We start from the raw sequence: 21,744 nt of genomic DNA, 5'->3' as shown, positions 1-21,744 counted from the left end.
AATTTTTGTACTTTTAGTAGAGACGGTGTTCCACGGTGTTGGCCAGGACAGTCTCAATCTCCTGACCTCGTGATCTACCCGCCTCGGCCTCCCAAAGTGCTGGGATTACAGGCGTGAGCCACCGTCCCCAGCCACGTAAATTTCTTTTGATCACTTTGTTCCCAGTTTTTTTTGCTGTGATAAAACACATATCTGACATTTTATTTATTCAACATGTGTGCATATATCTGTATGTATATAATAAAACCTCTGATAACAAGGAAGAAGTTCAGTCTGGTTTATACCCAACAGTTGTCAGTTTTAGAACCCAGACGTGTCTTTGGCTTGTTACTGATTTAAAAACAATTATTAATTTTTTTTTTTTTTTCCTGAGACGGAGTCTTGCTCTGTTGCCCAGGCTGGAGTGCAGTGGTGCAATCTCGACTCACTGCAACTTCTGTCTCCCAGGTTCAAGCGATTCTCCTGCCTCAGCCTATTAGCTGGGATTATAGGCAGACACCACCATGCCTGGCTAATTTTTTTGTATTTTTAATAGAGACGGGGTTTCACTATGTTGGCCAGGCTGGTCTCGAACTCCTGACCTCGTGATCCACCCATCTTGGCCTCTCAAAGTGCTGGGATTACAGGCGTGAGGCACCGTGCCTGGCCCAAATATTAATTTTTTCAACAAAAGTTTCAGAAGAATGGTGGCAATGGGTGCCAGAGTACAAGAAGCAGTGACACTGAAGAGTGAAACTACCTGGAACGTAACTTAACATTAGGTTATTTAAAAGGCCTTTCTGGATTTCATTTCACAATGCTTCCAAGCAAGCATCAGTGTATTTGTCCAGTGACTGTAATAATCTTTGTAGTCTTAGCCAACATCCTGCATGTGGGATATTAAAGTATTTTCAATACCACTGAATTTTTAATTCATTCTACATGAATTCTACCAATATGTAAGTGTGATACTATTCCTATCAAGCTGTCCTTGACTCCACAGGGAAAATGAATTAGAGGCATCTAAAAGACTGGGCAAATTATTTATCACTTTTTTTTTTTTTTTTAAACAGGAATGGTTTTTAAATTTGAAGAGTTACCTTATTGAAGTGATCTCCAATCACATGCCATATTCGAGACCACTGCAGTCGGATCCGATTCATGTTGTAGTATGATATCTCCACAATCTTCTGCAAGCTGAACATGCGAGGATGGTGGGGGGAAGCCAGTTCATCCATGGACACAGCACACAGCCAGCGGACAAAGTCAACTACAGGCCAGACCCAACAACACACGCAAAGCCTCGTTAGGAACAGTCAGACGGTCACAGCATGAGGCTTCTGCAGTTGTCACAGGTAAGTCAAATACATACCTATTGCATTTCCATCCAGTCTGGTAGATCCAGTAAAAATTCTAGGAAGATAATTCCAGACAAAATAAACATTAGGCCGGGTGTGGTGGCTCACACCTGTAATCTTAGCACTTTGGGAGGCCGAGGAGAGTGGATCGCTTGAGGTCAGGAGTTCAAAACCAGCCTGGCCAACATGGTGAAACTGTGTCTCTACTAAAAATACAAAAAATTAGCCGGGCGTGGTGGCGGGCACCTGTAATCCCAGCTACTTGGGAGGCTGAAGCAGAAGAATCGCTTGAACTCGGAGGCAGAGGTTGCAGTGAGCTGAGATTGCGCCACTGCACTCCGGCCTGGGCAACAGAGCCAGACTCTGTCTCAAAACAGAAAAAATAAACAAATTAAAAACAAACATTAGATTTGGTAGCCTGAGGGCAATTCTGCTTCTGTCTTAGCACTGGGCATAAAAGCCAGATGACCTCTGGTCACACAGTTTTCTTTTTAATTAGATTTGTAAGATGAAGTTTCTCAAACTCTCAGACAAGGCAGAGAGGAAACATCAGGTCTGACACCTCCACCGAAATAAACGATGTGGTATTAGAAGTATAGAACAGTTCAAGGAAAGTGAACTGAGTTGAAAGCAGAAAAGCCTATAGTGAGCAGAAGAGAAAGTGACACATCAAAAGACGGGGAAGCCTAGGTGCAGTGGCTCATGCCTATAATCCCAGCACTTTGGGAGGCCAAGTCAGGTAGATCACTTGAGGTCAGGAGTTCGAGCCCAGCCTGGCCAACATGGTGAAACGCTGTCTCTACTAAAAATATAAAAATTGGCTGGGCATGGTGGTGCATGCCTGTAATCCCAGCTACTTGGGAGGCTGAGGCAGGAGAATCGCTTAAACCTGGGAGGCAGAGGTTGCAGTGAGCCAAGATCGCACCACTGCACTCCAGACTGGGTGACAGAGCGAGACTGTCTCAATCAATCAATTAATCAATCAATACATAAGATACAGTAAAAGAAATGACCAGAAGTAAAATGATATACTAGAAAATATCTATTTAACACAAAGAAGGCCATAATAATGGAGAAGACGGGAACAAAAAAGACATGACATTATAGGCACTTAACAACAGAGGCAACATACATGAGTCAAAAAAGGATAGAATTAAAGGGAAAGATGTTGGTATAAGGAAACCACGTGGTTAATAGAATATGATATTAAAATAATAAAATAAAAAGGGAAAGATGGACAATGAGACAATGTCCAGAACAGGCAAATCTGTAGATCAGGTTACAGTGACTAAGGAATGGGAGAAGGAAAGAAAAGGAAATGGAGAGTGATTGTTAATAAGTACGAAGCTTCTTTATGGGAAATATCTCTCCTGGAGTTTTAGGTCAAGTTTTGAGTAAAGAGAAATAATAGAAAAGTTTTGAGGGGAAAGAAAAAAAAAAGGTACCTGTCAACTCAGCCAACTCTCATTCGTGGGTAGGCTTTTTTTTTCTTTTTTTTTTGAGATAGAGTCTCACGCTGTCGCCTAGGCTGGAGTGCAATGGCACGATCTTGGCCCACTACAACCTCTGCCTCCTGGGTTCAAGATATTCCCCTGCCTCAGGCTCCCCGGTAGCTGGGATTACAGGCATGTGCCACCATGCCCGGCTAATTTTTTTGATTTTGTATTTTAGTAGAGACAGGGTTTCACCATGTTGGCCAGGATGGTCTCAATTTCCTGACCTCGTGATCCGCTCACCTCAGCCTCCCAAAGTGCTGGGATTACAGGCGTGAGCACGGGTAGGCTTTTAATCCCAAACTCTTCTTGCGATTTTTAAAAAAATAATCTCTACTAAGGAAACAAGGTAACTTAAATATCAATATAAACTCTTATTTTTGACATAATTTGTCACAATGTTAAAGTTATAACTTTTCTAAAAGGTCAAAATGCAAATAAATGTGACGCTTAGGCAATTTGTAGCTAACAACACTTGTATCAGTTAAACAAATTAGGAATCATTCATGTCCAGTAACTACAGAGAGGCCACCAAACCACTGGGTAGTTCAGGGTCACTGAAGAATAAAATCATTACCTGTCCACAGCTACAACTACACTCTGTGAGCTGGTCTCACCAACCGATTCTTGGAAGCTGGCCATCTGTCTTTTATCCACTCCACCACTCACCAAATTACCTGAAACACAATGCACAACATCAGCAGTACTTCAAAAACAGTCAAGTATTTAGAACAAAGCATCCTGTTATGTCAACGTGCAGGGACACAGGACATAAATGGGAAAGATTCTGCAAGTTCAAAAAACAAACAAAAACCCACTGATGATAAAAGTAAAGTTATGTTTTGGCATTTGGCATTTAAAACATATCCTTAGTATAAGCTTTCTTGTTTGTACCAGCCATCTATCTTTCTCTATAATCTTTTACCTTTTTGTAGTATTAAAGGCCTATATTTAGGAAAACAAATTGGAATCAACTGATACTAATCCAGAGCTCCTAGAACATGCAATGGCTCACACCTGCTGAATGCTTGGTGCGCTTCACAGAATTTCATTCCACTCATCCTCACGAGTACCCTAAGAAGTGCATGCTATTACAATTCCCCATTTTCCAGTCCATACTTTTAACCATGACAGTGTACTATTCCATTCATTAAATGGGACCTAGAAGCGTACACTCTGTAGTTGGATGGCTTGGGGCTTGAATCCTACCACTGACACTCCTTTGCAGTATGATGTTGCTCATATTTTTTCACCCCATGCCTCAGTTTTCTCAATTACAAAATTGGGAAGGTAACAGTCCCTGTTCTCATTGGATTGTTATGAGCATGAAATTAGTCAAAATATATAAACTGAGTGCTCAGAATATGATGTGGCACATTTGTTTGCCCTATTTACTATTATTACTATGTTACATCTATCAGAAGAGTCTCTCAATCCAATGTATAGCCAGAGAAATAATTCTACTTGCATAAGAATACTGTCTAATACAAGCCCCCCCCCAATAAAGATGGAAGAAATGTTGAATCTACCCTTTAAAATCTAGAGACACAAATACACACCCCTCTAATGCCAGTCACTAGAGATTTGGTCATTTTAAAGCAAATAGTTTTTCTCCCCAATACAGGTATATAAAGAAAAGTAATGCACCCTACTGACTTTGGTAAAATAGACATTCTACTCAACAGTTTAATCACAATTAAGGGAGCTGAAGCAGCATGTCCACTTGCATTCATGAATACACTGTCAGATGGCACAAAAAGAAGAGATGGTTTACATGACAGTCCTGACGAGACAAGAAGGGTTTCATCCCCATTAGCTTGCAAATCTGTGACTGTCAGCTGGGGGGCCTGGTGTCTTACCGAGGCCAAGGCCCATGAACTCTTCTCCTGCCAATGTGTGGCCCTTCAGGCTCCCTTCTCTTTCACGCCCGGATCCAGACAGGTAGCGCGTCTTCACACCAGTTCCTATCAGCTGAGCGAGCTCCAGCTGGCTGATGCATTTCAAGATCTAAGAGAAAGAAGGTATGAAGAAATGAGTTCCCACCTTACAGCTAGAAAAAGGGCACTGTAATCTTAAGTTAGTCGTTAAAAAAAAGTTGGTTCAATGGAGTTATGCCATATAGATGTTTATGCAAATTTAGCAACTCTCAATAAAGAGAGAAAAAGCATTTGACTGGGGCGGGGGAATTCCTCCCACCATGCCACTTAATAGGCACATCATTTAGTCACCCCCACCTCCTTTTTCCACTCTCCTCATGAGACGACAAGATACCAGCCTCACTGGCCTCAGTGTTGCTCCTTTAACTTGTCATCTCTTGTCCTACCCCAGGGCCTTTGCACTCACTGCTCCTTATGCCTGGGATGTTGTCTCCCCATGGCTCACTCCTTCAATTCCCAGCTCAGACACGTGTGTCCCTCTCAGAGAGATCTTTCTTGTGAGAGCATACCTTCCCATTACCATGCACTGCTCATACTTCTTTTTTCTTAGTACCACTTTTTGGCATTAGACCATATATTTATTTGTTTCCTGCCTTAGATGCCAAGAGGACATTAACTCTGTCTTGTTCACTGCTGAACACTTAAGTCCCTAGCACTTAAAATCATTGGCAATCGTTAATTGGTTTAACTAAAGGAATGAGAATATGCTGTACAGCAGGCATGCAGTGGGAGATGAGGCTGGATCTCCTGGTCCTGAGGGGCACCTCTGGTGCTTGAGGTCGCACATCTGCACACGGGCCCTCTCCCACCTGAAGCTCAGCCGTAGAAAGAGAAACTAGTCCCAACTTCTGTCAGAGGAAACACTGGCTACATGAAACTTACTGAGGAATGGCACGTAGACCTCCAGGGAAACCCTACGGAATTTTCATGGGAACTTCTCATTGAACCTCAGTGTTGCTTTTTACGCTTACCTTACAATTCAGTCCCAGGGTCCAGGCGTCCAGTATACTCCACTATACCACTGAGCAGTGTCGAGTATCTTTACTTATAAATTGCTTTCCTCTTGACTGAGAAATAGACTTAATTCCACCAAAGGAGAATCATCCCCTGATTTCTTCACACAGCATGATACTATTAAATTATTATTAGTAAGCTAGTAATGCTGTCCCTTTTGCAGAAGCTGTGGACAGCTGGAATCTCAAGTGTGTCACCAATACTGAAAGGTCAAGGGCTTATTAGTTCCAAGCTGATTTCTCAGGGCTTCTGACAACCACAGAGGTAGCTAATTAGTTTTTAACATTTCTAGATTCTGCCATATACTTGGCAGGCAGCAGGAACCTCATATTGATAATATCTCCCAGGCTAAAAAAATGTTTTAGAAGAAAAAGCAACTATTCATTGATTGTCTAGGTATTATGGCTCCTTAGAAGGCAGGAAATGATTTTTAAAAGCACACAACTCAAAATATGTATTTTTTTCTTTTAGAGACAAGGTCTTGGTCTGTTGCCCAGGCTGGAGTGCAGTAGTGCAATCATGACTCACTACAGCTTTGAACTCCTGGGCTCAAGCAATCCTGCTGCCTCAGCCTCCTGAGTAGCTGGGACTACAGGCATGCACCAGCATGCCTAGCTAATTTAAAAAAAATTTTTTTAAGATATGGGGTCTTGCTATGTTGCCCAGGCTGGCCTGGAACTCCTGGCCTCAAGCAATCCTTCTGCCTCAACCTCCAAAAGTGCTGGGATTACAGGTGTAAGCCACTGTGCCCAGCTATAACTCAGTTATTTCTAACATGGACTACTCAGAATTGTGACAGACAGGGGAAACGCTGGTGAAGAGGGGCAAAGCCATGTGCCACAGAGATGACAGCAGGTAACACTATTGAATTCTTAACTACTTGCCAAATAGTCCCAAGCCCTGTTCATTCTCACAACCACCCTATAAAGATTGTAGAGATGAAGAAGGTGGGACTCGGTGACTAAGTAACCTGCCTACGCCATCCAGGCAGGAAGAGGTGGAGCCCCAAATCGGACCCCAGTTGCCGGGCTCTAGGGCCTTTACTCTGAGCCATGTGGTCCACATGGGGAAGAAGGATGACAGCAATTTTCTTTCTATGTCAAACTGTCCTTTACATTCTTCATAGCCTCATCTCTATTCTTTCACAGTTTTCTCTCTAAACAAAAAAGTAATACATGCAGATGGTAGAAAAAATTAGAAATTAAGAAAAAAAAAAGAACAAAACAGTTTCCATAATTCTCTCTCTCAGACAGAATGTTAACGCTTTGGTCTGTCCTTTCAAACTTCATTCTCTGTGTATTTTGCCACGAGAGACAATGCCTCGCAATGTCTTATAACAACTTGTAATTTTATTGTGACCATTTTCCCACAATAGTCTTTAATACCATCTTTTATCTTCTTTTCTGAAATCTCTTTTAATTCCTAGGGAACCCTCCTCTCTTCCACTTATTTTTCTTGCAATCTATTTGCTGAAAAACCTGGTCATCTGCTCTGCAGGTCTGTCACACCTAGAATTTCCAAGCTGCACCCTCGTATCTAACATGTTTCTCTGTCCACTATATTTCCTATAAACTGGCAATATAGGCTTGAATCGATTCACATTTGAGTTGGGGCTAGAACATTTCTTAGGTAGTATTGTGTACTTCCATCAGAGAGCATACACTATCTGCCTGTCTTTCTTTTCCACAACATTATTTTAGATGGCCACATAACATTCTAAAAAATGCTGTACCATACCTTTTTAAAGAAGTAGCAATGTCTTCTATTGTTGGGACATCTAGCTCTTTTTAGCCCTTTTCCCCAGAAAAACTAAAACTGCAGCAAATATCCTTTTAAATACATTGTTGTACGCATAAGTAACTATATCCTTGCGTGAGAATCTTAGAATACTGTTTTAAAAATGAGTGAACTCACTGGCACTCTCCCTAACAGCTCATCGTGACTGTCAACCATTTCTAATCAGGCTCCTAGCTTTGTCTTAAAATTACACATTGATGATAGGAGCTCCCAAGCTCCCAAGAGGTCCATAAGGACTAAAAAACAAAACAAAACAAAAAAAAGTGGCGCTAATATGGAAAGAAAGTTGCAACAACAGAAGTACACTTCATGGGGGACACTGGCTGCTGGGTGCAAGGGTGCTCACTGTGAGCTGGTGCACCTGAACTCACCCCCACCTTTCATAGCCCCAGAGAGGGTGACTTTCAGATACACGAGGCACAGTGAGGCTTGACTTCAAGAAAAACGGAACTGACCAAATTAGATCAACAATGAAGAAAAGAAGCCAGGAGTCATCCTAACTGAGAAAAGGCAATTCAAAGAGACACATACCTCATGCCAGGAATTCCCAAGGTAGTTGCCATCGGTGTGAGCCACTGTGATAAGTGTCTTAATGGTGTCGATGTTTTTCTGCTTCATTTCTGTGATGCTGGAGCTGGCTGTGAGCAGGGAGAAGCGAGCAAGAGCCTGAACATAGGCATCTCGTTCCAGCTGTAACAGAAGCCAAAGAGAGAACACTGTGACTCCAACCGTAGTGTGGCCATTCTCACATCTGCAGGGCTGGCACACTGGGCTTCTCTGATACCTTTTGTATGCACATTGACTGGCTTTCTGCACATTAGCACAACAGTTATTCCATGCTAATGCCCTCTTGCTTTTGGAACATCTTGCAGAGGCTATCTATGCACTGCCACATGTTTGAGAAGCAGCTCTCTCCTTTCTAATTGACTTCAGTCAAACTTACCTGGCCCATGTTCCACTATGTCTGTTGAATGCTAAGACTGTCATATACATTGACATCTGCAACAATTCTGACAGGCAGGTCTGTTTTCTCAAGTTTACAAATGAGGAAGTGAATTGGTGTCTTGGAGAGACATTAGGTGAGCCAGTGTCACATGGTTGGAGAAGGGGCAGAGCAGGGGTTTGAAAACTAGATGGTCTAACTTCAAAGCTTGTGGTCTTGGTATAAAAGAAAATGTCTAACTGCAAAATGAATGGGAACAGAAGATTGAGTTTGTAAGAATAAATGGGGTGCAACTTCTGACTTACAAAGTGATGCATGGGATTGCCAACCTCCTAATTTCATAACAGTTTCAGAATTACATTTATTTGCTTGAACTTTTCAAGTTTCAAAAGGTTTACAGACATATTCATATTCTTCAGGGAGGAGTTGGAAATATGGGAAATTATTATAAAAACTGATGTTAAAAAGAAAATACTATTGGCCGGGTACGGTGGCTCAGGCCTGTAATTCCAGCACTTTGGGAGGCCGAGGCGGGCAGATCACGAGGTCAGGAGTTCGAGACCAGCCTGGCCAACATGGTGAAACTCTGTTTCTACTAAAAAATACAAAGTTAGCCAGACATGGTGGTGTGAGCCTGTGGTCCCAGCTACTCGGGAGGCTGAGGCAGGAGAATGGCATGAACCCAGGAGGCAGAGCTTGCAGTGAGCCGAGATCTCTCCACTGCACTCCAGCCTGGGCGACAGAGCGAGACTCCATCTCAAAAAAAAAAAAAACAACAACAACAACAAGAAAATAGTATTTTTAAGCACCAAAGCAGGCAACTTAGGCAGATGAACAGGAAGTCTGTTTTGTCTAAGCCAGTCAAGTAGCTTGGACACTACCTGTCCTTATTTTTTTTGGAGATGGAGTTTCGTTCTTATTGCCCAGGCTGGAGTGCAATGGTGCAATCTCGGCTCACCGCAACCTCTACCTCCTGGGTTCAAGCCAGTCTCCTGCCTCAGCCTCCCGAGTAGCTGGGATTACAGGCACGTACCACCACGCCCGGCTAATTTTGTATTTTTAGTAGAGACGGGGTTTCTCCATGTTGGTCAGGCGGGTCTCGAACTCCCGACCTGAGGTGATCTGCCTGCCTCGGTCTCCCAAAGTGCTGGGATTATAGGCGTGAGCCACCGTGCCCAGCCTACCCATTCTTAAAGACAGTTTTAATCCGTATCTCCATTTTTGCCCCTAATGAGCTGTCATCACAAAGCTATGGATTTCTTGTCAGTAGGCATGAGTAAGTAGTTTGCTAAGACTCTTGATTAACTGAAAATTTCTGATCATTTCTAAGTTTTGCCAAATCTAAAAGAACACAACCCACCAGTATCTCTGGAGCGCTGCTGACTTAACACCTACCTGCATTCCAAAGATGCAGGCAATTCGGATTGCACATCGGATACCTTCCAAACACAAGGAGGCCACTTCAGTGTCGTCACAGTTCTGGAGTCCGATGCTGTAGGCTGCCAATAGTGGCGTCCACACCAGCTATCAAGGAAGGAAGGTTTCAGTAACATCCAGAGTTTCAGCGTGGAAAGAGTACTTCTAGCTGGCCAGCTTCAGAATCAGGCTTAGCCACATGCTTGCTAAGTTCTCAGGATACTCACTTTGAACATTGGGCGGACGTGGTCCAGGTGAGTGGCACTCGTAAATGGGGCTTTTGCATGGCTCACAGCCTCCATCAGAGCTTTGGCTGTTTTAGCCATTTGCTCCATCTCTAAGTTGTACAGGAGCCGCCGCTGCTTTTCACTAGCTACATCTATAAAGTAAGAGCACGATAGGTGTGGCCAGCCATCACTGAGGGCTGGCTACATGCCATGCACTGTTTCAAAAGATACACAATGATTAACTCCTAAATCCTCCCAACCATCTCGTGAATCCGTTACAAATATTATTACCATTTAACAGATGGGAAAAATGAGCAGGTAAGTCACTTGCCCAGGGTCATACAATTACTAAGTAGAGGAGCTGGGACTTGATCTAAGGCAGTGTGGCTCTAGAGCCTGCACTCTAAACCACTACCCTTTGCTGCTTCTCAAACAGTGAAACTGACAGCTCCCCAGGGGCCATAACTAATAGAATTCTAATCAAGGTGGGCACAATCACCACTGAATTAAAGTGAAGTTTTAAGGAACACTTTTTGGGAGTAATTTAGTTCTCAGATTACTAATTTCAAATTCCTTCTTGCTCCTCATCAGAAATCTAGCAAGACAGTGACATGATAAAAGACCTAACATAATCACAATAATTAGTTCAATCACATTTCCTATTCAGATATCTAGATATGCACATTAAATTTATCACCAGAGTATCTAATCATGCACTCTGATACACTAACAAATTAGAACTAAAAGAAATAATTTGCCATTAGACCTTACTCTGCTTAGTAGATTTGGTTGCAATCGTGAGCTCTTTTGTTTCTTTCATTGCAATTTTCTTGCCTTCTATCTCTTCATAGATGCTTGAGAGATACTCTTCTGGCAGATCTTTACTATCATTGATACCCCGATTCATTTTAATATACTGCTCTTTTGTCATTTTATTTTTTACCTGTAATTTTAAAAAAAATTAAAAACCATTTCAAAAACATTCAATCGCCCAAGTAAAGCCACTTATTTAGCTACTACAACATGTAAATCATTGAACTACTTTACCTGAGGACTGTGCAAGTCTGTAGTTAGCATAATAATTGAATATGCTAGGACATAAGCAGTGTCAGCACTAGCAAACAGAGTTTGCCTGGAGAAAAAAATTCGAGATATCAATATTCATAGTGATGAGGTTTAGAAGATACAATGCTAACAGAGACACATTTCATGAGAAAAGCAGCCGATTACTCCCCTTGATTCCAAATGAGGCAAGAGTTTTTACGCTTTCATCATCACTGAACAAGACTTAGCAACCCAGAGTGTAGAAAAAGCTCATTAACAATCTGTATCAAATTTTAGGCTTCTTTGGCAGGGCGTGGTGGCTCAGGCCTGTCATCCCAGCACTTTGGGAGGCAGAGGTGGGTGGATCACCTGAGGTCAGGAGTTCGAGCCCAGCCTGGCCAACATGGTGAAACCCCGTCTCTACTAAAAATACAAAACTTAGCTGGGAGTGGTGGCAGCTGCCCATAATTTCAGCTATTCAGGAGGCTGAGGCAGAAGAATCGCCTGAAACTGGGAGGTGAAGGTTGCAGTGAGCCGAGACTGCGCTACTGCACTCCAACCTGGGTGACAGAGTGAGACGGTCTCAAAATAAATAAATAAATAAATAAATAAATAAATAAATAATAAAAATTTAGCCTTCTTTGAATAAAGCAATTTCAAATAATTTTTTTTAAAAGACTCTAAGAAGCATCTGGGGCCAAGACTAGGGCGAGGCAAGTGAGCAGGTCAGGAGATCTTACACTTGGTGCCGACCCTGAGAGGGCAACTCACCACATTTCACACACTAAGTGCCTTGAGTGCCTCCCCGCACCCTGTCCTGTTCCAGAGAACATCTATTTTGTGCCATGCACTGTGCTAGACATGAGATATAAAGATGACTAAAACTGCTGTTTAGCTGTTAGTTATAGTCTATATTATCCATTATAACATTGAACAGTAGAAATACCATGGAAAATATTTATGTTGTTCTAAAAAATATGCTGGTGAAGTCTGACATTTTTGCCTTAGTCAAGAAGAGAAGGACAGCAACATGTGGATGCACAGCCTCATACAATATGAGGCTGAAGCTAGAAACTGTTCTGTCCAAGCTGTCCATAACAGAAACAGTAGAAATTTTGAAGAACACAACAAAGGTATTTTAATATGAGATGAAACTGGGTCACATATTGACCAACTAAGCAAAACAGACCAAGGCTTCCAGGTCCACATAAGAGATACGTTTAAAGTAAACAGCATCCAATTATGCCTTCACAGAGAGTTCTAACGTCCATTTGGTTAAAATGATCATATGCTGCCTTTGCCAATCCTGCCACCTCCTGGGGACAGCCTGCCATATACTTGGAAGACTGGGAGCAATTAATATGAACACAAAGTTGACTGGAGAGGCAAAACGGTTATTAAAATGTTTCAACCAGGTGTGGTAGCTCACATTTGTAAATCTCCCACTTTGGGAGTTCGAGGCAGGGGGATCCCTTGAGGCTAGGAGTTCAAGACCAGACTGGGCAACATGGTGAAACTCTCTCTCTGCAGAAATATGATACAAAAAATTAGCCAGGCACAGTGGCATGCACCTGTAGTCCCAGCAGTTCAGGAGGCTGAGGTGGGAGGACTGATCGAGCCCAGGAGATCCAGACTGCAGTGATCTGTGATCACGCCACTGTACTCCAACCAGGGCAAGAGAGCAAGACCCTCTGTCTCAAAAAAAATAGTTTCTACTGAACAATTTCCACATCATGGTCACAGTATATTCAGACATATTTCTTTCTTTCTTTATTTTTTTATTTTTATTTTTTTTTCTTTTGAGACAGAGTCTCGCTTTGTTGCCCAGCCTGGAATGCAGTGGCATGATCTCAGATCACTGCAAGCTCCACCTCCCAGGTTCACGCCATTCTCCTGCCTCAGTCTTCCGAGTAGCTGGGACTACAGGCACCCACTACCACGCCCAGCTAATTTTTTTGTATTTTTAGTAGAGACGGGGTTTCACTGTGTTAGCCAAGATGGTCTCGATCTCCTGATCTTGTGATCCACCCGTCTTGGCCTCCCAAAGTGCTGGGATTACAGGTGTGAGCCACCGCGCCCGGCCGACATATTTCTAATTTAATGTTCGGTGGAGAGAACATGAGTTTTTTTCTTTGAGACAGAATCTACCTCTGTCATCCAGGCTGGTGTGCAGTGGTGCAATCTTGGCTCACTGTAGCCTCTGCCTCCCAGGTTCAAGCAATTGTCCTGCCTCAGCCTCCGAGTAGCTGGGATTACCCAGCTAATTTTTTTTTGTATTTTTGGAAGAGATGTGGTTTCACCATATTGGCCAGGCTGGTCTCAAACTTCTGACCTCAAGTGATCTGCCCGTTCTAGCGTCCCAAAGTGCTGGGATTGTAGGCGAGAGCCACTGTGTCCAGCCCAAACATGAGCTTCTGAGTTACAGAAATCCATATTCAATCCTGGCTCTACTCCTTACTAGCTGATTAATTTTGGACAGGTTGCTTAATCTCTCAGATTCTCAATTTCCTCATCTGTAAAACAGGGATACTATTCCTGGGCTTGCCATTCATTAAATTAAATGCATGTAAAACCCACGGCATAGCCCATACACAGGGGGTATTTAATAATGGTTTGTTCCTCTTCCTATTTCCACTTCTTACAAAATCACGAACCGCCCATCAAAAAAGGTCCCCAGATAAAATCATGCACTTTGATGGTTTTTATTACTTATGTAGCTATTTCTGTAACCTTGTCATCAGTATGTAATTAAAGAAAAACCAATATCCTTGAGATCTACCCCATATATTAAATCAGGGGAACTGTTTTTGATTAGGGAAGAGGTGCCCAATTGTCTCCTCTCAACTTATGAAACTACTCTTTTACAGTTGCTAACAGCATGGGCTTTAACTGCGTGATCTTAGGCAAGTTAACCTCTCTGGTCCTCAATCTCTCTGTCCATAGAATAGGGACATAAACAGATTGCTGTGAGGTCTTACGTGAAATAATCCCTTAGCACAGTGCCTGGCTCACAGTAAACAAACGCTTCAGTTGCTTGGCACAGATATACAAAGATTAAACCCCAACCAAATTAAAATTAGTGTTCTGAGGCAGGCAAACAGATGATCTGGGAGGGACTCAAAATCAGTGCTCACCCTTGGTTGCATTCTATGTATCTTGCAGCAAACTTCTCCATTAATCGGTCAATCTTTTGGGCTTCCCCAGGTAGGCGGAAACCTTCTAGGAATGTCCGCAGGGCTGAGACAAATTCTTTTTCACAGAAGTCAAGTTGGTCCACGTAGGCATACATCACCTCCTTGTTGAACCTTGTGCTATCTCCCAGAAAATCGCCTACTTGGGTCTAAAACATACACACTCACTTATATCTGGAAATTGTCAAATACAAACCCACAGCAAAACCCAGCAGCCAAAGGGTGGAGTCAGAATAGCCTGGCCCTAACTGCCCAGAATAGGCTGGACTGCTAAAAAAGATAGGGAACTCCCTGACCTGTCCACCCACCCACCCATTCCAGAAGCAGCCTGTCCTGCATGGATGAAGGAAGAGGAGGAGGCACAACAGACTTAAAATGGAGAGAATGATGGCGCACACTCAGGAGGTTAGTTGTAGAGAGGCAGCCAGAAGAACTGTTTCTGGCAGTCAAGGAACACTTCCAGCTCTGATACTTTTCCAGCAAATATGCAGCCACCTGCTGGGAGGCTAGTTTATTCCCATCAAAGAGCTTTCTGCAACACTAGCCACAGGGATACGCAGGACTGCTGTAACCAGGGGGTGGACAATAGACAATGTACTCAGGGCCAGCCAATCTCGAGGTTAAAACTGGTGAGGGCTCACAATCACCTGACAGAACTCACATGCAAGTGCTACACCCCCAGCCTTACGGAATCCAGGCGCTCCTCCTGGTGCAGGAATTGGGCTATATCTTCAATTGACGTTCCCAGCATGCCCTGCTCCTGGAGAAACTGGATCCCCCTCTTAGGTTTCTTGTTGAACCTGTTTCAAGCAGAGATGGGACACAAGTTGCTTATTTCAAAATCTGGAGGATAGCAAAAGCTGGTATTTGAGATAAATTATAATAGAATACTATGAACATGTCATTACATATAAGCTAGCAAGGTCATGTCTGTACTGGCAGCTTTTCCAAATTCCGTCTTCAATTTCTGACCCAGCTACACCTGGTCAGAGTCTGCTGGTTGTCACCTCATATCCACTATCTCCTTCTCAACACTAACAGAACCCTACATGTTTAGTTGGGCACACCGCCATGTAGAATAAAAACAACATTTCCCTGCCTCCCTTAAATGAAGGATGGCCATGTGATAAACTTTCAGCCAGCGAGGTAGGAGCAGAAGTGGTGTGGGTGCTTCTAGGAAGGACCCTTAAACAAAGTCAACTCAGGTGGGAAGTCTGCTCTTTCCTCTTTTTGTTCTTTCCCTCCTCTTCTCCAGAATGTTTGTGGGATGGCTGGTACTCCAGCAGTCATCTTATACCATGAGATCACCCTCTCTGGCTAAGTATGGTGAAGCAGACAGATAAAAGGAGCCTGGATCTATGATGTCCTTAAGAGCCACCGTAGCAGCCTGAGACTGCCTGCTTTTGGATTTCCTTGAGAGAGAAATACAAAGTTAAGCATGTTATTTTGTATTTATTTTTTTTCTTTCTCTACTTTTTTTGCTTTTGTTTTTGTTTTTTTAATTTAAGAGATAGGGTCTCACTGTGTTGACCAGGCTGGTCTGGAACTCCAAGTGATCCTCCCACCTTGGCCTCCCAAAGTGCTGGGATAACGGGCATGAGCCACCATGCCCATTCTATTTTTTATTTCCTGTTAAAGGAAGGCAAAGCTAACCAGTGTATAGACTCAACTTATTATTTACCAGGCCTGAGCTGCAGGGTGATATTCATGGGCAAGCACAAACTGGCAAGCATCATGAAAGACATGAATGGGGCAAGGAAGGAAATTAACTTGGGACCTGTTTAGATAGTGCAGTTGCTACAGGCCTGAGGAAGAGATGTTTTACCAAGTCTGAGGGATGAAAAGAGGCAAGAGAATTTTAAGCAGAAGGCACCATGGTGAAAAGAGCTGGAGGTGTTCAATGGACTGAAAATACATTGTGTGACTCAAGGGAATTGGCAGATGAGATCAGCAAGGGAGGCCAGAGGCTGGGTCAGGCCACGATACAGAACAGGAAACCTGGAATGACTTAGGCAGGAGAGTGATAAGACTTGATTTATGTTTTAAAAAGATTAGCTGCTGTGGGCAGAATACACTGGAGGGAGGTGGGGTGGTGACAGCAGAAATGAGAAGATGGAACATGTCAGTTAATAAGTGAGTACTCTAACTTCAACTCTTAAGTTGAATTTACTAAGTTAACTAATCATTCACAAGTTGGAATATATGATTGTGTATGTGTTGATGTGTGTAAAAGACTGGAAAGAAACACATAAAGATTTACCAATGATTGTGATGATGATGCTGTGGTTATATGGGAGAATGTCCTTTATTTTTCAAAGAGATTTGGTTAAGGTCTCATGATGGCTACCAATCACTTTGAAATGGTTCAGAAAAATATACACATAAATAAAACAAGTAAGATTCCATTCCAAGATGGCCAAATAGGAACAGCTCTGGTCTGCAGCTCCCAGCATGATCAATGCAGAAGATGGTGATTTCTGCATTTCCAACTCAGGTACCTGGTTCATCTCACTGGGACTGGTTGGACAGTGGGTGCAGCCCACAGAGGGCGAGCTGAAGCAGGGTGGGGCATCGCCTCACTCAGGAAGCGCCAGGGGTCAGGGGATCTCCCGCTCCTAGCCAAAGGAAGCCGTGACAGACCATACCTGGAAAATCGGGACATTCCCGCCCAAATACTGCGCTTTTCCAATGGTCTTAGCAAACGGCACACCAGGAGATTATATCCCCTGCCTGGCTCGGCAGGTCCCACGCCCACGGAGCCTTGCTCACTGCTAGCTCAGCAGTCTGAGATCAACCTGTGAGGCAGCAGCCTGGCAGGGTGATGGTCGTCCATCATTGCTGAAGCCTGAGTACGTAAACAAAGCAGCCAGCAAAGCTCAAACTGGGCAGAGCCCACCACAGCTCTGCAGGGCTGCTGCCTCTGTAGACTCTACCTCTGTGGGCAGGGCATGGCGAACAAAAGGCAGCAGAAACTTCTACAGACTTAAACATCCCTGTCTGACAGCTCTGAAGAGAGCAGTGGTTCTCCAAGTATGGTGTTTGAGCTCTGAGAACAGACAGACTGCCTCCTCAAGTGTGTCCCTGACCCCCATGTAGCCTAACTGGGAGACACCTCCCAGTAGAGGCTGACTGACACCTCATACAGGTGGGTGCCCCTCTGGGACGCAGCTTCCAGAGGAAGGATTAGGCAGCAATATTTGCTGTTCTGCAGCCTCTGCTGGTGATACTCAGGCAAACAGGGTCTGGAGTGGACCTCCAACAAACTCCAACAGACCTGCAGCTAAGGGACCTGACTGTTAGAAGGAAAACTTAACAAACAGAAAGGAATAGCATCAACATCAACAAAAAGGACATTCACACCAAAACCCCATCTGTAGGTCACCAGTATCAAAGACCAAAAGTAGATAAAATCACAAAGATGGGGAGAAATTAGAGCAGAAAAGCTGAAAATTCTAAAAACCAGAACACCTCTTTTCTTCCAAAGGATTGCAATTGCTCCCCAGCAATGTTTCAGAACAAAACTGGATGGAAAATGACTTTGACGAGCTGACAGAAGTAGGCTTCAGAAAGTCGGTAATAACAAACTTCTCCGAGCTAAAGGAGGACGTTCAAACCCATCACAAGGAAGCTAAGAACCCTGAAAAAAGATTAGACAAATGGCTAACTAGAATAAACAGTATAGAGAAGATCTTAAATGACCTGATGGAGCTGAAAAGCATGGCATGAGAACTACGTGATGCATGCACAAGCTTCAATAGCTGATTTGATCAAGTGGAAGAAAGAGTATCAGTGACTGAAGATCAAATTAATGAAATAAGGAGAGAAGAGAAGTTTAGAGAAAAAAGAGTAAAAAGAAACAAACAAAGCCTCCAAGAAATATGGGACTATGTGAAAAGACCAAATCTACATTTGATTGGTATACCTGAAAGTGACAGGGAGAATGGAATCAAGTTGGAAAACACTCTTCAGGATATTATCCAGGAGAACTTCCCCAACCTAGCAAGGCAGGTCAACTTTCAAATTCAGGAAATACAGAGAACACCACAACGATACTCCTAGAGAAGAGCAACTCCAAGACACACAATTGTCAGATTCATCAAGGTTGAAATGAAGGAAAAAATGTTAAGGGCAGCCAGAGAGAAAGGTTGGGTTACCCACAAAGAGGAGCCCATCGGACTACTAGCAGATCTCTTGGCAGAAACTCTACAAGCCAGAAGAGAGTGGGGGTCAATATTCAACATTCTTAAAGAAAAGAACTTTCAACCCAGAATTTCATATCCAGCCAAACTAAGCTTCATAAGTGAAGGAGAAATAAAATCCTTTGGACAAGTAAATGCTGAAAGATTTTGTCACCACCAGGCCTGCCTTACAAGAGCTCCTGAAGGAAGCACTAAACACGGAAAGGAACAACTAGTACCAGTCACTGCAAAAGCATGCCAAAGTATAAAGACCATCGACACTAGGAAGAAACTGCATCAACTAACAGGCAAAATAACCAGCTAACATCATAATGACAGGATCAAATTCACGCACAACAATATTAACTTTAAATGTAAGTGGGCTAAATGCCCCAATTAAAAGACACAGACTGGCAAATTGGATAGAGTCAAGACCCATCAGTGTACTATCTTCAGGAGACCCATCTCACGTGCAGAGACACACAGAGGCTCAAAATATAGGGATGGAGGAAGATCCATCAAGCAAATGGAAAGCAAAAAAAAGCAGGGGTTGCAATCCTAGTCTCTGATAAAACAGACCTTAAACCAACAAAGATCAAAAGAGACAAAGAAGGCCATTACATAATGGTAAAGGGATCAATTTAACAAGAAGAGCTAGCTATCCTAAATATACATGCACCCAATACAGGAGTACCTAGATTCATAAAGCAAGTCCTTAGAGACTACAAAGAGACTTAGACTCCCACACAATAATAATGAGACTTTAACACCCCTCTGTCAATATTAGACATACCAACAAGACAGAAAGTTAACAAGGATATCCAGCAATTGAACTCAGCTCTGCACCAAGCGGACCTAACAGACACCTACAGACTCTCTACCCCAAATCAACAGAATATACCTTTTTCTCAGCACCACATCGCACTTATTCCAAAACTGACCACATAGTTGTAAGTAAAGCACTCCTCGGCAAATGTAAAATAATAGAAATCACAACAAACTGTCTCTCAGACCACAATGCAATCAAATTAGAACTCAGGAGTAAGAAACTCACTCAAAACCACACAACTACATGGCAACTGAACAACCTGCTCCTGAATGACTACTGGGTAAATAACGAAATGAAGGCAGAAACAAAGATGTTATTTGAAACCAATGACAACGAAGACACAACGTACCAGAGTCTCTGGACACATTTAAAGTAGTGTGTAGAGGGAAATTTATAGCACTAAATGCCCACAAGAGAAAGTAGAAAAGATCTAAAACTGACACCCTAACTCACAGTTAAAAGAACTAGAGAAGCAAAAGCAAACAAATTCAAAAGCTAGCAGAAGGCAAGAAATAACTAAGATCACAGCAGAACTAAAGGAGATAGAGACACAAAAACCCTTCAAAAAAAATCAGTGAATCCAGGAGCTGTTTTTTTAAAAAAGATCAACAAAATTGATAGACTGCTAGCAAGACTAATAAAGAAGAAGAGGGAAGAATCAAATAGATGCAATATTTTATTTTCTGATTCCACAGAAATACAAACTACCATGACAGAATACTATAAACACCTCTATGCAAATAAACTAGAAAATCTAGAAGAAATGGATAAATTCCTGGACACATACACCCTTCCAAGACTAAACCAGGAAGAAGCTGAATCTCTGAAGAGACCAATAACAGGCTCTGAAATTGAGGCAATAATTAATAGCCTACCAACCAAAAAAAGTGCAAGACCAGATGGATTCACAGCCGAATTCTACCAGAGGTACAAAGAGAAGCTGGTACCATTCCTTCTGAAACTATTCCAATCAACAGAAAAAGACGGAATCCTCCCTAACTCATTTTATGAGGCCAACATCATCCTGATACCACAGCCTGGCAGACAAAACAAAAAAAGAGAATTTTAGACGAATATCCCTGATGAACATCAATGCGAAAATCCTCAATAAAATACTGGCAAATCGAATCCAGCAGCACATCAAAAAGCTTATCCACCATGATCAAGTCGGCTTCATCCCTGGGATGCAAGGCTAGCTCAACATATGCAAATCAATAAATGTAATCCATCACATAAACAGAACCAACGACAAAAACCACGATTATCTCGATAGATGCAGAAAATTTTGCCTTTGACAAAATTCAACAGCCCTTCGTGCTAAAAACTCTCAGTAAACTAGGTACCAATGGGACATATCTCAAAATAATAAGAGCTATTTATGACAAACCCACAGCCAGTTATCATACTGAATGGGCAAAAACTGGAAGCATTCCCTTTGAAAACTAGCACAAGACAGGGATGCACTCTCTCACCACTCCTATGCAACATAGTGTTGGAAGTTCTGGCAAGGGCAATCAGGTAAGAGAAAGAAATAAAGGGTATTCAATTAGGAAAAGAGGAAGTCAAATTGTCCCAGTTTGCAGATAACATGATTGTATGTTTAGAAAACCCCATCGTCTCAGCCCAAAATCTCCTTAAGCTGATAAGCAACTTCAGCAAAGTCTTAGGATATAAAATCAATGTGCAAAAATCAAAAGCATTCCTTTACACCAATAAGAGATAAACGGAGAGCCAAATTGTGAGTGAACTCCCATTCACAATTGCTAGAAAGAGAATAAAATACCTAGGAATCCAACTTACAAGGGATGTGAAGGACCTCTTCAAGGAGAACTACAAACCACTGCTCAACGAAATAAAAGAGGACACAAACAAATGGAAGAACATTCCATGCTCATGGATAGGAAGAATCAATATCATGAAAATGGCCATACCGCCCAAGGTAATAGATTAAATGCCATCCCCATCAAGCTACCAATGACTTTCTTCACAGAAATGGAAAAAACTACTTTAAAGTTCACATGGAACCGAAAAAGAGCCCGCATTGCCAAGATAATCCTAAGCAAAAAGAACAAAGCTGGAGGCATCACACTATCTGACTTCAACTTCAAACTATACTACAAGGCTACAGTAACCAAAACAGTGTGGTATTGGTACCAAAGCAAAGAGATAGACCAATGGAACAGAACAGAGGCCTCAGAAGTAACACCAACATCTACAGCCATCTGATCTTTGACAAACCTGAGAAAAACAAGAAATGGGGAAAGGATTCCCTATTTAATAAATGGTGCTGGAAAAACTGGCTAGCCATATGTAGAAAGCTGAAACTGGATCCCTTCCT

General features: G+C 42.6%; 1 protein-coding gene across 1 annotated transcript in view; it reads right to left on the bottom strand.

Moving 5' to 3' along the window:
- Positions 1 to 21,744, bottom strand: part of ARFGEF2 (ADP-ribosylation factor guanine nucleotide-exchange factor 2 (brefeldin A-inhibited)) — a 101,054-nt gene that overhangs the window by 43,892 nt on the left and 35,418 nt on the right. The window contains 11 exon segments of the mRNA XM_011995403.1: positions 1,080 to 1,249; positions 1,352 to 1,392; positions 3,408 to 3,507; positions 4,690 to 4,837; positions 8,110 to 8,268; positions 9,917 to 10,045; positions 10,165 to 10,316; positions 10,936 to 11,107; positions 11,212 to 11,296; positions 14,343 to 14,548; positions 15,088 to 15,199. Coding sequence (XP_011850793.1) covers positions 1,080 to 1,249; positions 1,352 to 1,392; positions 3,408 to 3,507; positions 4,690 to 4,837; positions 8,110 to 8,268; positions 9,917 to 10,045; positions 10,165 to 10,316; positions 10,936 to 11,107; positions 11,212 to 11,296; positions 14,343 to 14,548; positions 15,088 to 15,199 — 1,474 coding nt within the window.

Source organism: Mandrillus leucophaeus, unplaced genomic scaffold (assembly GCF_000951045.1).
Source record: "Mandrillus leucophaeus isolate KB7577 unplaced genomic scaffold, Mleu.le_1.0 Scaffold489, whole genome shotgun sequence".
In the NCBI taxonomy this organism is placed as follows: domain Eukaryota; kingdom Metazoa; phylum Chordata; class Mammalia; order Primates; family Cercopithecidae; genus Mandrillus; species Mandrillus leucophaeus.
This window is presented reverse-complemented; position numbering and strand designations above follow the sequence as displayed.